General features: G+C 45.2%; 3 protein-coding genes across 5 annotated transcripts; 1 reads left to right on the forward strand and 2 right to left on the reverse strand.

The window, feature by feature from the left end:
* The first annotated feature begins 474 nt into the window (after positions 1 to 474).
* Positions 475 to 1,540, forward strand: LOC118512506 (mitochondrial import inner membrane translocase subunit Tim21). Of its 3 annotated transcripts, none has more exons than XM_036057018.1 (2): positions 475 to 664; positions 798 to 1,540. In XM_036057018.1, the coding sequence occupies exon 2, from the start codon at positions 799 to 801 to the stop codon at positions 1,480 to 1,482; it is 684 nt and encodes a 227-aa protein (XP_035912911.1). In that variant the 5' UTR covers positions 475 to 664; position 798; the 3' UTR covers positions 1,483 to 1,540. The 3 variants fall into 3 exon arrangements, with proteins under 3 accessions (XP_035912911.1, XP_035912912.1, XP_035912913.1); XM_036057019.1 differs by having other exon boundaries at positions 488 to 634; XM_036057020.1 differs by having other exon boundaries at positions 488 to 630.
* LOC118512505 lies at positions 1,518 to 2,647 on the reverse strand. The gene is made up of 2 exons (XM_036057017.1): positions 2,125 to 2,647; positions 1,518 to 2,062 (listed from the first exon to the last, which is right to left on the reverse strand). Exons 1-2 carry the CDS (start codon positions 2,578 to 2,580, stop codon positions 1,532 to 1,534), a joined length of 987 nt encoding a protein of 328 aa, XP_035912910.1. The 5' UTR covers positions 2,581 to 2,647; the 3' UTR covers positions 1,518 to 1,531.
* Positions 2,648 to 2,774: 127 nt separating this feature from the next.
* LOC118512504 (inactive hydroxysteroid dehydrogenase-like protein 1) lies at positions 2,775 to 8,797 on the reverse strand. The gene is made up of 5 exons (XM_036057015.1): positions 7,891 to 8,797; positions 7,528 to 7,761; positions 7,009 to 7,229; positions 6,830 to 6,925; positions 2,775 to 3,304 (listed from the first exon to the last, which is right to left on the reverse strand). The coding sequence occupies exons 1-5, from the start codon at positions 8,066 to 8,068 to the stop codon at positions 3,047 to 3,049; spliced, it is 987 nt and encodes a 328-aa protein (XP_035912908.1). The 5' UTR covers positions 8,069 to 8,797; the 3' UTR covers positions 2,775 to 3,046.
* Positions 8,798 to 20,684: the final 11,887 nt, after the last annotated feature.

Here is a 20,684-nt window from a genome sequence, read left to right on the forward strand (position 1 = left end):
CGGCATCAAAGCGGTCAGCTGTCAAGAGGGTTTTGAATTTTGACCAGCAGTTTGATACGGACATTCCATAGTTTCCCGAAAAATAGGGAAGGAATAGAAAAACAAATCAACGAAAGATAGAAAGTATATGCTAATAAAGCGGTTTTCTATAAATCCACAGAATACATAGGTTAAACTTAATTAAAATCACCCGTTGTCGGTAGAATGTAACGTTATTGCAGATGAAAATAATTCTGACGGAGTGCGTGCCCATAGTTGTACAAATGTTTTGTTTACAGCACGCGTCTGCACAAGACAAATATATTAAAACAACATTATTGATAATCTTTGAGCATGAAAAACTTTGGAAGATTCAATAAAATAAGTAAAATATGATTTGTTTTTGCAGCATTTCCTCTCGCATTTGAACACCAATCTTATCTAAACCAACTGCAATAATGGCATTACGTTTTTGACATTCGCTGCCCTTTGTTTGTCACTTGAGAACTCCTCTTTGTTGACAGAATAAACGTAAACAAGGCTGGAGGAAAACTTTTGCCGGTTAAAGTTATTATCAATAGTCATAAATTTTAAAGTTTTCAGGGTTTCCTAGCCCTTTTTTGAGAATTTTTTAGGCAGTTTAAGTTGCACGTAGGTAAAGTCTATAAACATCACACATCGGAAGGTAACTGAGTCCCTTCAGCATGATCCATGTGCTTAAGAAAAACATGCTAATTCCTGCACTGTTTACATAATTATCCAACACTGTGAGAGGATTTACAATTTGCCAGTATCTGATTTCTTACTTTTACTTTCAGAATGTCGCTCCTAGCGCTTCGTCCTCTTCTAGTCAAGCAACGCGTCCTTTCACACGCTCTGTTCCGATGCTCAGCATCACTTCCGACCCTGATCCAACACTACTCCACCAGCAATGCATCGAAACAAACGACACCCTCCAAATCCCTGTCGGCCGGAAGCGATAGAACAGACGTATCGACCGACGTCCGGCCAATCGGTGAACGGGTGAAGGAAAACACGAAAACCGCCAGCTACATGGGTGTGATCCTGCTCGGCGTTGGAGTGACCGGCATTCTGTTCTACGTCGTGTTTTGGGAGCTGTTTTCATCGGACAGCCCTAACAACATCTACTCAGAGGCTCTGGAACGGGTGAAGGAAGAACCGAGGGTAAAGGATGCACTCGGCGCACCGATCAAGGGCTACGGGGAGGAAAGTCGACGTGGTCGACGGACGCGCGTTGCACACACCAAATACGTGAAGGATGGTGTGGAATTCATTCGCATGCAGTTTCACGTTCAGGGGTTCCGCAATAGAGGTACGGTCCATCTGGAGAAACGTAAGACGGAATCGGGCGGATATGAGTATCGTTATCTGTTTGTGCAGCTAGATTACAACCCGCACAGCCCCATCATACTGGAGGACAATAGACTGCAGCAGGATGCGATGAGATCCCAGGCGGGCGCATTGCCACAACCTTTCCTATGAAAACTATCGAATGAAATACAACGAGCAGTGGTAAAGGACTACTGGCGGATTAATTGTATTTATCCTTCCATGGCTTCACTTCTACCGCACGGAGATAGAAGTTTTCGAACAGGTATTGCTTGATCTTTACAGTTACCCATAGTGAGACGAATAGCAGTGGGAAATAGCTGCCCCAGAACTGGCACAACTTCCACCAAAGAGAGGTTTTGTATAGGAATGCTAGCTCCCGACTATCGGCACCTCCGATGGAGACATCTATTTGTAGGCTTATCGATCCCGAATCATCCATCGTCCAATCTGTCCGTTCAGGGTGATATTCATAGTACGCCGGATTGGTTTTCCGTATCTTCGAGCGAATAGCTCCCGGTTGAAATCCGTCTAGCGTTGTGTTTTCGTTCGGGTAGTACCGATTACTGAAGTGAGATTTTTGATGTCGCATAAAGAACGGACACTGGAGAGTGGTTGTCTGTTTCGCTTCCAAGTATCCGTGATGCTTGATTCTGCCGGATTCGAAGCTGCGGCTAGGTGATGCTACTTTTTCCAACGAAACAAATGCCGGTACGGTGAATAGACATTGCGACTAGAATTAATTAGAAATAAGCCGTTAAATTCGGTTTAAATGTAAGCTTCTTACTATCCTACCGATACAGTAGCTTCCAGGAAGAAGTAGATCGTGTAAAACGATAATCGAGCCCCAAGGTTTGGAGGATTGAAACTGATCCCGAGCGAAAGATGATCCAGCGCTTGGTCGTGATCCGCATCGGTGGGAACCACCTGCACGTCACTGCACGGATGCAACTGTTCCGTGAGCGTGTTGTAGGCCTCAAACGAACTGCACGTCACCACGGACGTTACACGATCGTCGGGATTTTCCAGTTCAGCCAGAAATAAGTATTGGTACAGAAATTTCACTCTTGGCTGCTCGTACACGGCCCGCTGATGATCCCAAAGTTCTCCCGGTTTGATGGACGACAGCAAGTAGTATGGTGCGATAAAGGCGGCCACCGTCAGTGCACAGACCACGATGGTAGTCGTGGAGCATAGTTGATTGCGATATTGTATGTAAACCGATTTGCTGTAGAAACTGAACAGTTTCATGATAGTTTGTGTAATGTTTGTGGAACAGTTTCTCACTTCGTTTACAAACGTCTACCTTGTTTGTTATGGATGGTTGCCATGGGAACAATTAAATTTGAATTCGCCAGTAGCGCCATCTAGCGGCAAATTATTTTTTAGGTTTTCTTTCAACAGAAAATGTTCCATAAATTTAAAAATTGAATCATTAGACAAGATTAATGTGATTTCTTCTCCTTTTTTTTTGATCCTGGAAATCAACACCAACAATACAACAGTACCTCCAGATACCTCAGTCTGTTTTGGGAGGGGGTCGGGGATGGAGAAGCCTTATAATACTCACTTAAGCATATTCTAACAAACACAACAACTTCCTTCCAATAGCTTAGCATAAGGACACAACAATCTAAAAATGCATCAACACGTACACACTGCAGGTCCAACAGGGCGCACCATGGCTCGAAGAACGCCACAAGCCTTCCAGCTCTCCCTAGCTGGCCTGCGCGGGTACGGCGTTGGGTTTCTGCTGGTCGTAGTACTCCTTGCGAAACTGCTTGTTCATCACGCCGCCGATCACGGTGCGGACCCACTCCGGGACTAGCTTCATCACGCCGTACTGGATACCGTGCGACCAGTAGCCAGTAGTTTGCTTCGTTTTACCGAGCGTAAATGTGGCAAACTTGGCATACATTTCTGCGTTTGGTATGAACAGTCCACCCTCCATAATTGTCGTAGAGAAGTTGTTCATCTGGAAGTGCGAGGGATGATCAGACTGTTAGCCAGGGTAGAATTTTTTGTTTTGTAGCTAAAAATATGTGATGAAATTGAAATACTAGGTTCGAATAGCATATATTAGCCACTGCAACTACTTCAAGGCGAACAGGTATGCGAAGTAAACATTTTCTCCCCCCTGCATTCTGTTGGCTGTTGCAACATGAAGAACGTTTTAATGTATAATGCTCAGCGGCTAGAATTCGCAGCCAGCTTTAAAGGTTAACTTCTCTTCTCTCGGTGACAGGCGTAGCTGCCGGGCCTTAGCCTGAAGATGTGTTGTACGTGCTACCGTGCAATTGCCTACGGGGCTGGCTGGTAGTGCTTTAAGAATTTAAACCTGAAGGCATATACCGGACCGCTTATGCGCTGCTGGACGGATCGGACCATTCCCAGGCATAGGAAAACCTGTTTTGGAGGCGATTGCTTGCAGCTGTGAAGTTTTCCATGCTTCAAGTTAACCAGATGTCCAGATTAAGTGGTGGAGGCGATTGGTGAGCAATTTAAATAGAAAATTGATTTTTTTTTGTGTTGCCTCAAACCAGTGATCAGCGAGGATCACGAATGAAATCTGAGGACCCAACAAGGGCTCTGTATGGCTGATGACATATATTTAAAAAATAACGATCTGCATCAAACAGCCACTCGAGGATCAAGCCCTGCATTTTTTCTCGATCTCTGCTGCCCTTTAACCAAAATCGTGATCGCAAGGGCACAACACACGTTAACAATTGTGAGGCAATTTTATCCACTTATCGATATTGAAGGGTGCAACAGCCTGTCGCAGTAGCAACATCTCATCGATCAACATCTTGCAGACTTGTTCAGACGACGAGACCTCCCCGAAAATAACCCCTCGCGAAATGATGTAACTTTCAACTTCACGGTCGTCCCGCCAGCTTCTTGCGCGCGCGCTGGAATGGGTGCGGGTGTATATGGCGGTTCGTTTGCATTAAAAATTACCACCACCGTGGCAAATATTGTGCAAGCCGTCGGTGTGAAACAAAAACAAAACCCCGAATTCAACTCAAGACGTCCTTCAGTGCCGGACATATGCTGTGGAAAATATGAGTGGAGATGAAATATTTTCGAGTTTATCGGAGAGCCTTCACTGAGCCTTCAGCACGAACCGGTTCGCGTGGCGTCTGGGCTTTTAAACGGGTTTCTTTAATAGACGAAGTTCAAAACAAAGAATCAAAGCATAATTTACGACTCAGAATTTGTTCAAATTTGTCTAGACTAACTGGCCAGCTGAGGGTAAACAAACAGTCAAGAATGCCAGCAATGGCGGGCGAAGATCTGTAGAGATTCCAAACCCTCCAGAGATTTCTAGCGATTCCAAGAATCTAGAGTACCAAGAAGATCTTTTGGATTTTGTTTGATTATAGTCCCCAACATAGACGAAACGCAAAATTCTTATACGCCATTTTCTGGGAGTGAGTGTTCGACCTTTCAAAAACAACATTAATCTCCAACGATTGTAGAAAAGCTACAGAAATGCTCAAGGCTAACACTACCCATTACTCATGTACGTTAGCGAGTCTTCGGTCGACCTTTACCAGCGCAAGCGGGTGTGAGTTTATCGTGAAACTCCTCAGCCTCAGCAGGTGGAACAGATTGTCCGATCAAATCAGCAGCACGCGACTAGCATTATAATGCTATCCGAGTCACGCTCTCTCACTGCCATTATCCAGATCCAGCCGATACTGTTCCACAGATCATTACTGTAAATTAACAATTTATTGTTAACCAAACATTTAGCTGCGCTAGTTGCCGTGTCGCATCACTGAGCCTAAAGGCACTTGTTATTGCACGGCGATAAACTTGATTGTCTACATTGTAGTAACAATATTTTTTATGATCTCTTTGGGGCCATTTATTTAGCAAGGTGAAGTAAAAAACCACACTGACGATGTTTTAATTATTTCCCTTCCTTTGCCTAGGTGCATCAGCAAAATGTGTGCCTTTCGGCGTTTTCCAAACAAGATTACAGACCTCCTATGTCCACCAAGTTAAGTCCAAGTCTTTTTGCCTACGGACGGTTCTATCCGACCGGTTTGGAAATCGTGTTACTTCATCGCGTTGGAATACCTGTCACGAACCAGTCCTACCCGTTTGGTGGCCTTGAGCAGATTCGTTACGATCGAACGGGATCATGGATACTTGGGAAATGGGAAAAATTGAAACTGATCCGGTTATGTCCCGGACCTACCATAAACGTCGTGATCGTTCTGCTACCAGTGGGCGAAAGGGGTTCTGACAAGTTGCAGATGATCAACAGTGAGTTTGCCTGTGTGAGGCTGAAGGCAACAACCCGAATTGAAGAAGATCACCGATGCAACAAGCTTTCGAATGTTCCTTGAAGATGCCTGACCTAATTTTACATATCAAAAAGCCTATAAAAAGGCAGCTGATCGAATTGAAGAAGATCCCCGATCCAACAGCTTTCGAGCTTCTTCTTGTTTGGCACTACAAAACCTCGAGAGTTCTCGGCCTGCCATTTCTGGCTTTCAGTGTCTTGATTTTACCAGTAGCAAAGTAGTCAGCCCTGCGTACGGGGAGGCGGACTGATTGGGAATAGAACTCCGATCCTGCGTGTGAGGATCGGCGCCATTATCGCCTCTGCCACCGGACCGCCCCGTTCATTGACGCTGACTGACCTAATTTCGCTCACTAAAAGGCTATAAAAGGCATCAACACAACCTTGGCTCAAGATGTCAGCATCTTATGGCCTTCGAATTCTGAGGTAGTTATATCTTGGTGGATCTTTGACTTCAGAAAAACATGGAGAAGAGTCCATAGCGCTCATCACAGAGGTAATGTTTTAGCAAATTATCGCTTATCCCGTAACGTCTCTCGCTGTTTATCGACAGTAGTCACAAAAAACACAGCATCGCTCGGACAAGCACACAACAATGTTAAACACACGCGCGATGACCGATCACTGGTTGCCTTCTGTTAGCTTACTGTTAATGGACAATGTTTGCTCTCGTTTCTTTGGCAAACATTTGCCACCATTAAAAGGGCTGTCGTAGCTTCCTGCCCAGCACTTTTGCAGCTGTCCCTTCTCTTGTCCGCCATTTCACAACCTTCCAATTTTCTCCACACTTTGTACGGATCGATGCTCACTTTCAACCGATCACCGAGAGTGTTTCATCTTGCGCAACACTTAATCATATGCTTAGCCGAACTGTGGCACCGAGCATAGTCACCAATCATCGGAAATTGGTTCACCAAACTACTAGCACCGTCTGCAAGGTGGCTTCAAGCCACACGCAGCACCACTGTTGCACCAGCATCGCCGGCAAAGTTCACGACTTTTACAAGTGGTTCCACTTGACACTTTAAAGCTCGCCCAGACTGGTGCGGCGGCGCTCGTAAGCCTCATGCTTAGAACTTGACACTCGATACTTGCACGGCAAATCCTCGCGGGTGAAGGTACTCCCTGCCCTGGGGGACATTCACTCCGGACGCACCAGCACCCACCGCACGAATGGCTTACCTTGGTCGTTACAAACATGGGGCTCACCAGCTGGCAGGTGATACCGAACGGTTCCAGCTCGTGCTGCATTGCGAGGGTGAAGTTGTGGATGTAAGCCTGCAAAAACGAGAATCCACGTTAGATGGTGCTGGTAATGACATTTGAGCCATCGGACGCCACCGAAGCCGAAGGAGCCGTACCTTCGTTGCCGCATAAACCGTCATGTAGGGTAGTGGTTGAAGCTCGCTACCGGACGAGATGTTAACGATCGCACCCTGGCCGCGTTTTTTCATGCCCGGCAAGACGGTGCGCGTAAGCATCGTTACCGCACCGACGTTGATGTTGATCAGCTGCCACAGCTTGTCCTCGGGAATGTGATCAAGATCGTCCGGGTAGTCCACATTCGCGCCAACGTTGTTTACTGTAAGCGTCGTGCGAACGAGAAATTCAGTTAGACGAGATTCTGAGCTTAGAATTGCTCAGCAGTCCCCACTTAACCTTGCGTTATTCGATATCGAATTGCTAGGCCGATCGTTGAGCGGTCTGAAGCCGGTGCTCACTAAACCAAATGTTCTTAATATGCAACAGAATAGTACCCGCCGGACTGATGGTTAGATTTGCATTCAACTGCTCGCTATTCACATTTAATATTCTCCCCTGCTTACGAACGTGTCTGGCGATTTGAATCGCACCAGTCACTCTGGTCGCACCCCGCTTACCTAGAATGCCAACGGGGACGGAATCGAGCTCCTTTCGCAGGTGATCGTAAATCTCCCGGCCGCTGCTAAAATCGACCGCTATCCATTTGGTCTTCACCGAGTACTTGGACTCGATTTCGTGCGCCACCGCGACTAGCTTGTCGGTGGAGCGTGAGACAAGCACCACGTTGAGGCCACGGCTAGCCAGCTGGAAAGCGTACTGCTTACCGATGCCATCCGTCGAGCCGGTAATTACTGCACCATCGCGAAGGGGGGGGGGGGAGCGATTCGGAAAGTGAAAAAGTTGCCATTAGTGTACCGAACGGACACGCACGTCGGGGAAGGTCAAGAACGGCTTGCTGTCGCTCTTCCGGTCATACGTACCGGCCCATTTGCCGAACCGTTCGGTGAGAGTTTTGTGTTCGGTCGGGGCGAAGTAGGGCGCCAGCAGGGCAATGCCGATTTGTGCCAACGATTTGAGATTGTCGTACATCCACCACGCCAACGCCCAGACGCCAATCAACGCTAGGGCCCAGAGGGCAAGCTGTGCCGGTATCAGCATTGTGGTCGGTTGTGATAAGAAGATAGCAGCAGCAGCCTGGCCCAGCGGCAGTAGGATTATCCAATTGAGTTCACTAAATCCGTGACACTGTTAACGCACGCTACGCCAACGTGGACCAATGCGGTCACCGTTCGTTCGATGTCCGGAACGTCATGGACGTTCACGAATGCACCTCAAGCAACCACCACGCACAGAAACACTCACAAGCTAGAGGGGTTTGCTCTAGAAACTGAAAAAAAACCAAACGCACCGCACAGAATTATTTGCCCTCGGCTATAGGGACATTCGAGGTTCACTGGTACGCGAGCGTTCGGGGTTTGAAGTGCGCTGACACAGCACGAGCGCGGACCACGACCGTTTCCGTTCGAAGTTTAGCGTAGAACTAAAGTCGGCGGCGGTTGGGACTGCCACGATCGTGTGGTGCGTTGTCGGAGTTCGGTTTCAGTGTGCGCGTTCGAAGCGACAGTCCACGTTCGGTTCGATGCGTATCTTTGATGTGGTCTGGAGGTGGTGGTGGGTGGTGCGGATAGAGAGCTTCGTGCTCGATGAGTCGGCTTACTCTGCTGGGAAGCCTAGCTCGAGCCCCCCTTGTGATGATGCTTTTCGGCTGCGAGTGCCTCACATCTCGTGACCTTTGCGGCGTTTTTGGAGATGGGATGGAATTTAATCAGAGAAGGGCTTTTGATGCTGAAGTTGTAGTGATGAGATCATAATATGGACTTTGGAGGATTCCTTGAGCTATTGGTCATTTAACTTCAAGAGTTGGCCAAGTCCTGACATCTTTTCTCTGGTGTCTGGTGTTTGCATCTTTTTCTCCTATATCTTTTTCTTTATTAAATAAGCAACTTAAACTTGTTGGACTTCACTAGGAGTCGTTGGATTATACGGATAAAAAAGCATTCAGGAGATATCCAAATCTACTACCCGGTACAATCAATTCCCGATCAAGTAACTTCAAAAGTTGATCAAGACTTAATATATACATTTTCTCCTACTTGTTGATGGCATCTGAAATAAAATTACTAGCTGTATAACTCAACAGAAACTCTTTAATCTTTTATTCAAGTTCCTTTTTTCCTTCGTCAGCATTGCCTCGCCATCCTTTCACCTTATCCATGCGGCCTTGTAACCGCGGCTGCTAAGCCAAACTTCGGGCTAAAGAAGCGTGTAACGACGGTGGGCCCCGGTTGCTCCACGCTGGAAGCTTTTGACAAACGGTGTCAACATCTCGGGTGTCCCTCAACGAAGAAAACTACATCAACAAAACCAAAAACACAGCCACTTGGCTGAGATAACTCGCCAACTGGTGGAAGACGCCGACCGATGTTGCAACGACCGCGTTTCGGGGGCTACTTAAATGGTTTCGCATTCATCCGCTCGATGCATTTCTTCGAGGGGGGACGGGGAGGCTTGTACCGGTATGCTCGGACGACTGCCCTCCGAATCATCGAGCTAATCGAGCGTCCAGCAGCAAAACCGTGAAAAGAGAATTTCTAATTAAAACCTCCCCCCCGCTTACATAAAGCGATGAATAGAGGAGCTGTCGCTGGAAAGTTGGACTGCAACACGTTCCGCTGATGTCAGCCAGATTTCGCATGACAAAACTGCATCACCAAAGAAACGGGGCGGGGGGGGGGTTTGGGGGGGTTGGGTTTAACTTCTGGAGACCTTCAATTTGGAGGTTTTAACCTCAGATCAAATTGTTGCATTGTGCTTCGGGGTGCTCCAACAACCTGCCAACTGTTTTCAAGCGTCTGATAATTGCTTTCTTTCGGGGTGCGTACCACCCGGGACATTACATTCTGGCTACAATGCACAATCGCCCAAATCGTGTGAATCGCTTGAATGAATGGTGTGGCTTCCAAAATTTTGGTCAAATAAGAGGTTTTCAGAATGCAGGCACGCATGACCGAGCTCAAGTTGGAAGTTGAGGAAGTTCTCTCCATGCCTAGCTAAGCGCCTAACGCGATAAAGGCCAGGCTAATGCATACTAATTAATTAATTATTTTTTTCCCACGCGTTTGGGGAAGTAGGTGGGGATGGTGGTGGTGGAGAAGCATGTTGGTGGTATATGTTATTACTATTAATTATTCAACAATAGGTACCATTTAATTGTACAGCATTGTGAGCAGGGCAAATTTCGTTGTTAGGACGCTAGAGACATCGTGTGACGTTACTAGCAATGGAGGAAGGAGCTTCATACTTCAACTTTGGAAAAGTTTTGCAAATAAATTTTTGTTACATCACACTGCCATTATTGCTTGTTACATGTGCCGAATCATAAATTGTGCCCGATCAGCTTCGGTTCGATATTCGAAATAAAAACAAAGCAGTTCTTCAGATCTGAAACAGCTCAATCTGAGGTCCATAGGTGTTTCGGAGCGTTCGGAAAATCAATTAAGCCCGATTGCGACCCAAGGATTACGTTCGCTCTGCGCTACTCCCCTTTTCGGACCGCTCGAATCGCGTTAAGAGGTTGCAGCTTCGATGAGGCAACACTCATAGGCCGCACAAAAACAAAAGCAATCCGTTCGAACTGCCCGCAACAAGTCCAAGAAGCTGCGAGAAGTGATCTCCTCTCGTATGGACCACCTGCGTCCCTACTCGTATAAGTCCGTGCTAAATGGATATCAGATGCAAACAGTGTTTCTTCAGGTACTTTGAAGTGAACCCAGCTGAAGCAACCGAACGAACGGAGAAGCTTTACATTGGGTGTATAATCTGTTTAATTACCATCTGCACCGACGGGCGAACACCCATTAAATGGTGCGCGGGGTGAAGGTTAGGTTTTCGTGTTGTGATAGAGTGCACGAACGGGTGGAAACAAATCGAGCAGCATGAATATGTTTGTCGTATGTGGTCGGCCTAGTCACAAGCGGTTGATCGTCATGGTACGATCACCCTTGTAACTGTGGTGCCACAAACACTTTGTTGCGATCGAGTGTTTTCCCCCCCTTATTTGGTCGAAGCCCAAGGTCGATCGTAGTACAAAACGACGACATTAACGATGATTGTTTCGGTAGGAAAAGATGAGTTAGGGGAGAAACTTCCGAAATCAGAACACGCGTTTAAAAGATCTATCTCACCAATGGCATCATAATTAAAAATGATTTAGCCTCATTTCGGAATCCGCCACTGAGAACATGACGCACGCCAGATCTTCAAGATTAGTACGATTTTCCGGAGCTTCTTCTTGGGGTGCGGGGGCAATATTGGGGAACCTTGAATCGATTAATGGGTTCCCAATTCTTCTTAATGAGCCAATTCTGACAGCTTTACAGACGTCAGTATCAGGCCGATTGCGTAATATTGTGTGGATGTTATTCCGAGTTCGCACCTGCTCATCTTTAATAATATCTATAATGAGTATCATTATTTCTCGGATCACTTCCTTACTGTTTCTCGCCGCTCACGATAGCTACAACATGCAATGCGATGTTCTTTGTTTTAATGCCACTCATATTGGAGCTTTTTTTCCAAATGGAACATCCAGGATTGAAGGTTCTCTTGGACGGTGGAACTAGCCAAGCTAGTTTAACGCACCACAACGCATTCCGACAAGTCTTAAGAATCGGTAGTTTGTTTTTTTCCTCGCTATCACCCAGCTCCTGGCTGCATATGCGTGATGGTCTACTGCTCGCGCACGTAGAACGCTCGTCGTCATGCCACCAGCATGCGGACACGGAAGAGTTCCAAGGGATCACCACCAACTGCATACACACGCCCAAGGTCAAGTTCATCAGTTTACTTTTTTCGCCCGTTTCCGTACTTGATCATTTTGGCTTTGTTTGGTTCGCGAAATGTTGTTTCTTGATGTCTTCTGATGGGTGTTTTTTGAAGTACGGCTCCAGCTGTTCAACCCGGCCCGATGCCTCTCGATCTCGGCGCAAACCACCGACATGTAGGAACAGAAAATAGTAAAATGGGCAATAAATTGGCTCGTTATTAGGCGTAAGGTCTAAAGGCAAATGTCTACGTTCGGTGGACCTGCTGGGGTGGAACTAATGTGATCATCTGCAGGCTGCCATGACAGTGAAGCCGCCGGCTTGAGCTGTTCGCGCACCGAGCAGCAGCTAGGTGAAGTCGATGGAGTTTTGTTCATGAGCGAACCTTGAGAAATGAACCTCCTCCCCTAAAGAGCTGGCTGGCTGTGTATGGAGCCAACCGAATTCAAAACAACACACTTACACAATAATGCAACCACTCGTTTGTGTTGTTCGACGCACGGTCGGTTACGTGAATGCATTTTCACTCTCGTTTGCCATTGATCTTCAAACCGGACGAAAAGCAACGCAAACGACCCTCGGCAAGCCAGCACGGAACGATGGGGCCTAGTAGGGTACAGTTGTCGATGGCTTCAAGGCCGTCCTAGGTGGGGGCCGTCCTTGCCCGGAGTCAGTGTGTCACGGGTGATGATGGCCGGCTGAGTATTACACACGCTGGGCCATGCTTTTCGCTTTTGATTTGCAGTGTGGAACCTGTACTTCCTAAAATGACGAACGTTCGTTAGTCTCGTTCGTTCGATGAAAGAATGGTGACTTGCACACAGCATGCGTGCAAGACGCAATTGGAGCAAATAAGGGCGTTTGATGGTTTTTTTTTCCTTGTGAGGTTTATGGCTGGTGAAGCTTTGAAGCTGTGGGGAGAAAAAAAAGATGGAATGCTTCGGCTTAGATCTTATCACGTTCGAGAAGGGGATTGTAATTAACGCCATCAGCTAGAGTGGGTTCGAGAAGAATGGAGCATGCTAATAAAATGTTTTATTTATAAGCGTTTGATTGAAAGATGTATTTTAAAGCGGTCACTTGAAATAGCGCTCTTTAAATGAATACTAATGTTTTCAACAAAGGTTTTGTTGGACGTATGTTCCGTTTGAATATGTTAAGTTAAAAGCAATGAAATTATATAAAGCGCAATAGAAATCCTGAATTTTTATAATATTTTAAAAATATAAAATTATTTATTCCAATTTTGATTATCCTTATTGTTTCATAATTATGGCTAAACTGTAGATACTTTAAAGTAATAAAAAAATACAGCATTCAAATAAATATACAAATAAAACAAATTTGGGCATGAAAATTTTTATATTGCAAATTAACAAAAAATAAAACTTTATTAAAATCGCGAAAACAAAAACTAAATTGTTAAAAAAAATTAATATAAACCATGAATTTATTAAAATGATCGCTATGTTTATTCCCCATTGTGCACGTGCCTTTAAAAGAAATATTTCAATTCTCGCAGGCGAAACGTTTCGTTCGCTTTTGAAATAATTCACACGTGTTTCGAATACAATGAAATTTTGGGTCACAATGTTTGAAATGATTCATTTGAAATAATTCATGGCCGTTTCGGGTGGTTTTCGAACCAGCTTTATTTTTATTTTTTTTTAAGTTATTTGTTCAATTAGTATGAATACTACGTAGTAAAATAAAACAAAAAATATACATAAATTTCCTCTGAAAGAATCATTTACAAGCATAAGAAAATTCTTTTGGAACCATTTATATAGAACGAATACAATTTGGCTTCCTTGTGCAGGTTGATATCAGGATTGTTTTATGAAAATCTTCTAACTTTGTAAACAAAACCTGATCCTTGCTGTGATCTAATTCAATCTCCGATTGTATATTAAATTCCGAAAGAAACCAACGAATGGCATCAATAATGCGATACATGAGCAACGAGAACCGTCCCGCACTGTTGTACCCCACCAAAGGAAGGGACAATGTTTCCACATAAACAGTTTTTCTCCAGCCCCCAAAAAAAAGGTCAATTTTTCAGGATTTTCAATTTCACCACCACCGAACCACCATCCCTGTGTTTTGCCAACTCATCTCAAAATTCAAAACAAACCAAACCGACCCGAAGGACCCGAAATGTGCTGGACAGGACACAATTTATGCATACATTATTGGCATGAATGTTTTATCTTCAGATTCACGGATTTCTTCTCCACTCTCGCTCGAGGTTTTCGGCGGCTACGACTTTTCGTATCGAAACAGATTGCATGGAACGGGCGAAAAGATTGACCACAGCGAACGGGTCGACCACACTCCACATTCAAATAAAAGGTGAATGATGATGAAGAAGATATCGGATCTTTTGGAGATTTGCTGGATGCTGTACGGGGGGTTGTTAGGTATCTCCATCTCACTCTTTCTTCCTGCCTTTGTTCATGTGTGTGTGTTTTTATTTATTTATTTAGAAAAGGGTTTTCCATGGGAATGATGGTCAACCGGGCATGTACTGTTGTGGATATTTTTGCAAATTAAGCTGGACATTCTTGGGGTTTCATGAGTGGGATCCCCCACCATTACACTCACATACTCGGTCGATCCTCGCTGTCTGGGTGTATTTATTCATATATCATTGGGTGCCTTTTTCCTTTTTTTTTTGGTTTACTTTTTTATGAGCTGCTGGTCGACAAAACGGAAAACGGACCAATCGGGATGGTCATTGTTGGTCCCGTTTTCGGGATAAAGCAGATATGGTCGAAGAATAGCCTGGGTCGCCATTTTGGTTATCGCATATCTGGATGATGAAAAATACGATTAGACTTGTAAAATTTATGCTAATTTCGTTAAGCGATTTCGATGTTTGGCAATCGGAACTGGAACCGCACTCGCTGAAACTTTGGTGAGTAAGCAAAACTGGCGGTTGATATGGGGTTTCTAAATATAACTGACGATTGAAAGGGATCCGCCAAGGGGAGGCGCGTTACGCAAAAGGAAAAATGGGAAAATCTTCGTTTGATGTTTTTTTTTGTTTTTGTTAAGAGTGGTACCGAATGGGGGATAATAAATGAATTTGGCTTTGCCTGGGAGAACGGAAAAAGGGATGCAAATTTTTAACCAAATTTATTTATAAGAAAGATGGATTACTGTATGAAATCATGCATATGTAAAGCAAAATTCCCCTCCTTCACCATAGCATTCTTCAGATTAGAGGGAAATGTTGGTTGTTGGTATCAAGCAAATGGATCAAGCTCAATAAGTGTGGAGTAATGATGACGGCAAAGGAACGTTGCATATGTAGATGTTCAAAGCTAAATTTATGCAATTTATGTTGTATAAAGGAAGTAGAATTGAAGCTTTGAAAGTCTAAACGATTCGTTTGAATTAAGGTAGAATTTAAAATGAATCCTACTCCTCCAGCCCTGTGGTCTTGGCGATAATGGTGCCGGTCTGCGCACGGTAGGACCGGAGATCAAGTCTCATCAACGTCGCCTGCCTATACGCTGGACTTGACTTTCCAGCTACGGGTAAAATCAAGGAAAGCTACAGTTGGCAAACCAAGAGCTCTCGCGTGGCGTAGAGCGACGTATGAAGGAGAATCCTACTACTCCTCAAGCCGGCTGAAAGGCTCGTAATGAAAGACAGCTAAATTAATTTAACTCTTTCAGAGATTTGACTTCACCGAAGTCGTCGAAAGTCTTCTTCGAGAACTAGGGGAAATGTTGAGACACGCTTAAGAGTCCTAGATATTGACTGACCTAAAACCTGGGGAAACATCTCCAGCCAAAGCACCAGTCTGGACGAAAGAAGCGCGACAAGAACTCTATCAAAACCTGACGAAAAACCCTTTCCCGAGATTGAGAGGACAAATTTTAACACTATCATGGGATCCAATTATGAAGAAGGAGAAGATTATGAGGAGTTCTCTCACTATTGTGCAGAGAATTTAACTCGCTGGACTTGATTAGAAATCATGCAAGTTGAACAAAACGACTTTATTAGCAAAGTTTTATCTGCACGAGGCATAGCATAGTTTAGATTTTGTCTTGGTAGACGCTCGTCAGATAATGATCTTGAGGACTTCTACAGCAGTCCCAATTGAGAGATCTAAGATTTTAGAGAAAGTATCTCAAGAGTTCAGAAAGAACTTAAGACAAAAAGAAACAATGAAGTAAGGCAAATAATCGAGACGCTGCGGTCACAAGCAATTAGCCTGGATTTTCTTGGTACTTGGGTTTGCTCATGCATACAAGCCCCATGAAATACGAACTTGACAGCCATCAAAACTCATATCAAATAACAAACAAATTAAATCTTTTATGTCATTTTCTTTCCATCAGCCTCGTTAAAAGCTTGCAGGTCACTGGCCGTGCCCTGCTAGCAAACAAAAAAGCATTTTGCGAGATCGGTGTATCACCGGTCTCTTAGTTCGGATAGAAAATTGATGCACTTTCATGTCTAAATCGAGCCCCCCACCCCCTCCCTCCCGTCCGGAGAGTTTGGATACTCCCGGTGGAATAATCACAGGAACAACGGTTCGGTGCGTGTTCTTTTAAAAATGGCCACTTTTCTTTCACGCATTGTCCCTGGAATTCTCCTCGGGATTGGATTAGAGCTCCCTGGTCGGGACTGGAGCACCCGTGGTCAAACCACAAAATGGGAGCATTAGTCCGTCGGGGCTAACAGGCACCCGGTGGCCACCGAATCGTTGGACCGGTAAGAACGAGCGCCAAAGATGGAGACGCCTAGCCTAGCCACCACACCTGAAGCCCCGGCGTGTTATCCTCGAGGTGAGGCTTTTATGATGATTGGAGTTGCGTTTCATGCATTGCTCCGATTTCTGACCCGCTTTGGGAGTTTGGCTTTTGTTTAGCATCTAGGTGGTTGTTTTTATTTGGCTGCCGTTCCTTTCACTTCCGTTTACTCTTCGCTGATCGCTAATAACATCGAAACACAAAAATGCTCCCATTCGTACGCACGCTATAGAAAAGCCATGGTGGATAGTCACTCGGTGGGATCGGTTTTCTTGCGCCCCCGGAAGGACCGGAAAGAGAGAAGAAATTATCGAATTAATTCGCTTGATGAAATTGTTCCGAAGCGTAAACAAAACCGTCCACCATTGCGATCCGGCATTCGATGCGTGTCATTCGCCCAGGACCAATTACTGTGTGCCCGAGGTGAACCTTTTTGTGGTTTTTTTGCTTTCCCGTTGTTGTTGGTTCCCCTTTATGTCCTACTTTTTTTTTGTTCTTGGGAGGTATATTTTGCAAAGTCTATTTCATTAGCTCTCTCGGTTACGGTGTGGCGCGCGCATCTTACAACGGCAGTCGTCCATCTTCCAGGAAAGTCATCGATCCAATCAAAAAGGACCGGTGGCGGTAGAGGGTCCCGCTATAGGGACCACCCGGGACGAGCGTAGAGTGTCAAACAAACCGGAAACGATCGAACCGGATCAGCAAACCCACCGGCCGTAGCTAACGACATCCAGAGGCGCTAATTTTAAAGCTTTTCGGGCAGATCGCTAATGATATGTGTGTGTGTGTGTGGAAAGCATGGTGCGCGCTTTAGCCGTTTCGAGCAAGCTTGACCGTTCATTAGCATATATGCGCCGGGTTGGTGGCGTGCAATCTCGCCAGCAGGCAGCAGGCTCGAACGCACGCCTCGAGAACTGCGTGCCGGAGGTTTTGCAATTGGTGTAAATTAAGAAAACAGAACGGGCCGAAGAAGACAGACTACTGACCGAAGGCCTACAAAAAAGGACATTTCTTTTCCTTCACGATTGCCCATTAAATACGGACAAGTGTTGCCATATGTAAAGCGGACGACTCTTTGCACAACTCCCCCCCCCCCCCCCCCCCCCCCTGAAGCTTTTCGTTTGCGGTGTTAAGCATGTTAAGCGATAAGAACACAAAACAACATGAGCATAATAATCATCATTAAAGGACACTCTTTTCAATTGCGTAAAGTTGAGTTTGCTTACCATGCTGATGAAGTGCCATGAACAAGTGGTAAGCGTTTTTTTCAGCCACAGAGAATTCAATTGCACTCTGCTGCTTAATCAATAAGCTGGCCCACATTACAATTGTGGCAAGTGACAACAGGTGACGGCTATTGATTGTCGATTGTCCCCAGGGATGCAGGTTGCACGGTGTGTAAGCCCACGATGGAAGGAAGATTGTTACACAGTGTCTAGGTTGGAGTTGCGTTCGTGTCAATTGATTGGTTGCTAATTTTCGATGGCAAGGAACTGGGACACTTTGGACGAGGTATCCGAATGATAGAACAGCTGGGAAATGGAAGGTTTGGATGTGGGATGTTTCTTACTTGAAGAAAGACCCTTCAATACAGCTGAAGGGAGCAAGTAATTAGAATTGGTTTCGAAATTTTCAATTACTCCAGCTCAAATGATAATTTAGCTAGGTCGTATGGTATCTTTAGGCTGTTCCTCATATCGTTTAATACATTCTTTGAGCTCTAAACAATACTTCGTATCTAAGTATTTAATAAAAAACAATGAGACTTTTTTTCATAAGGACAGCAAAAGGCCAATGTAGTGAAGACCTACAGAGGATTTGCAATAAATATTCAAGGATTCATCATTGTAGGTCTTACAGCTCTTATGAGTCCTTTATAGGTGTAAGGAGACTTCTTCTTTTTCTTCCTTGGCACTACAACCTCGAGAGGTCTCGACCTATCAAACACAGGCAAGCTTAAGCGGACACATTAGATTATTGTGCAAATGCAGTCCAGATATATGCTTTCTGCCGGTCAGTACGGGGAGGCGGTCTAGATGGGATTTGAACCCCGATCCTGCCGTGAGAAGACTGGCGCCGCTGTCGCCTCGGTCGGTCTGGTGGCCCATGTAAATTGAAGATCTTGATGCAAGGAGACTATAATATCTAATTTATAATGCTCCAAGGACTAAAATGCTCCCTGAAGCATATTGCAAATCTAAGCTCCAGAGTCTCTTAGGGGAACTAGCCTAAGCTTGACATGAGGAACTGTGATAAGCGCCTAATGTAAAGATGATTCCTGAGAAGAAAAGAGGCAGTGATGGCTGACATGTTTTCGGAGCTAATCGCCAGTCTATGGAAGGAGTCTGGTTTGAGTCTGGATGCTTTTTTACCCATCATTGATAACCTTCGAAACAAGAACTAGCCGAGCTGTTTGGCGATGCAGGATAAGGATACCAGACTCCTGCCCTACCAGGAAGCTGTTTGCCAGCGACCCGTTCGGCGCGAGGCGTAGAGAAGCACAGGGAGCTCATTGGCTGGAGCAAGAGGAGTCGGACCCGAGGGAGATCGGATGCATCCGGAGGTGAAGGAATGTAGTCATGGATCGTGTTTCCTGGAGACGGATTGGACACCAGCCCATGTCTTTTAGAAGTACTTCATAGGAGAAGACCAAGAAAGAAGAAGAAGAACCTTCGACACACATCGTATGAGAATTACTTTTCTACAGGATCATCATCGTCAAAACCGGACGGAAAGAGTCATGTAAGAAGAAAAAGAAGAATTGGTTGTCGCTACTGGTCCTATGTCCAAAGGACTTTAGCGTACGAGAGTTGAACTTCAAGATTCAGTATTGCGGACTTGGAGGTGAAGAATTACATTAGGAGAGCTAGGATTTCACTTTAATGTTTTATATTTAAACACTTTTTGAATTATTTTCTAAAAATGTGTGGTAAAACCTTATAAATGTTGTAGCAATGCGAATTTCAAAGCATGCTTTTCAAAGTGAGTTCAAAAAATTTCAAAAGCCATGAAATGATTAAAGATCCTCCTTAGGTGGTGAGTAGGTGAGCTTAGAAGTAAATCTGAATAACATTTTGATACCACTATGAATTTCACTTAAAATAGTTGCAAAAACAAGTCATCAAAAATTCCCACAACTGCCGCGCACTAGCGCTTTTCGGCAGCATTCGATTAAACAGAAAACTATGTACGATCCGCTGATCCTTGAACCTACCAAAACATTAACGATCGTTTTGGGATGTCGAATTAGCGATACATGGCAGCATGGCATCGGCCGAAAATTGCCCATTTGTTCGAATGCTTCCTGCGCCAGCCAAACATCGCGTGTCCAATTACGCGCACCAAAACGTGGTAATTGAGCTGTAACCTGTGCAACCGTCCACACACACGCTCATCCTTTCATCCTTCGCCGCCGGTCACACACAAGAGCCTTGGACAGCAAAACAAAAATACAAACAAGTCAAACATACAATGCTCCCATCCTTAATCCGGCTGTCGTTCTGACCGGCACCATGCATACATATCCGCCATATTCTAATGCGTCCACTTCTGCTGCGCCAGTGTTTGACAGCAAAAGGTGGCTCATTTCGCAGGCCAAACTTCAAAAGGAATCGCATCGCTCTTAATTTGCTATCGTAAATTAATGCCTCCAGTTTTGCCGACTGGCTTGCAACCGATTCCAGGCATTAGTCAATTGCACAACTGTTGCACATTTGCCGCATCGGAATCGGCCCCGTCGGAAGTAAAACTCGGGTAGCAATTGGGCTGCCTTCAGATGTTCCGGTTCTGATGCGGTGTGTACGGTGGAATGTGGCAGCAGACGTTTGCTAAATAGCTACCACTTAGGCCACACGTTCCCGATGCTCGGATTAACATTATGTCTACAAAGTGTACTGCAGGTTAGGTGTGTGTTTGGGTGCCGTTTGTTTCCAGCTTTCGAGTTTCCTGTTATCCTAATTCTCTCACGCCACATTATCCGGTTCTCCGATGGAGGATAAAAAAAACACACAAGCACCAGATGTGTGCATCAGCGCTACAAAGGTGCGACCAGGAACTTATTAAAGGAGCATCAGTATAAAGATCTTCCAAATGAATCCACATGCCTTTGAAGCCATCCTCGCG

This window comes from Anopheles stephensi, chromosome 3, assembly GCF_013141755.1.
Source record: "Anopheles stephensi strain Indian chromosome 3, UCI_ANSTEP_V1.0, whole genome shotgun sequence".
In the NCBI taxonomy this organism is placed as follows: domain Eukaryota; kingdom Metazoa; phylum Arthropoda; class Insecta; order Diptera; family Culicidae; genus Anopheles; species Anopheles stephensi.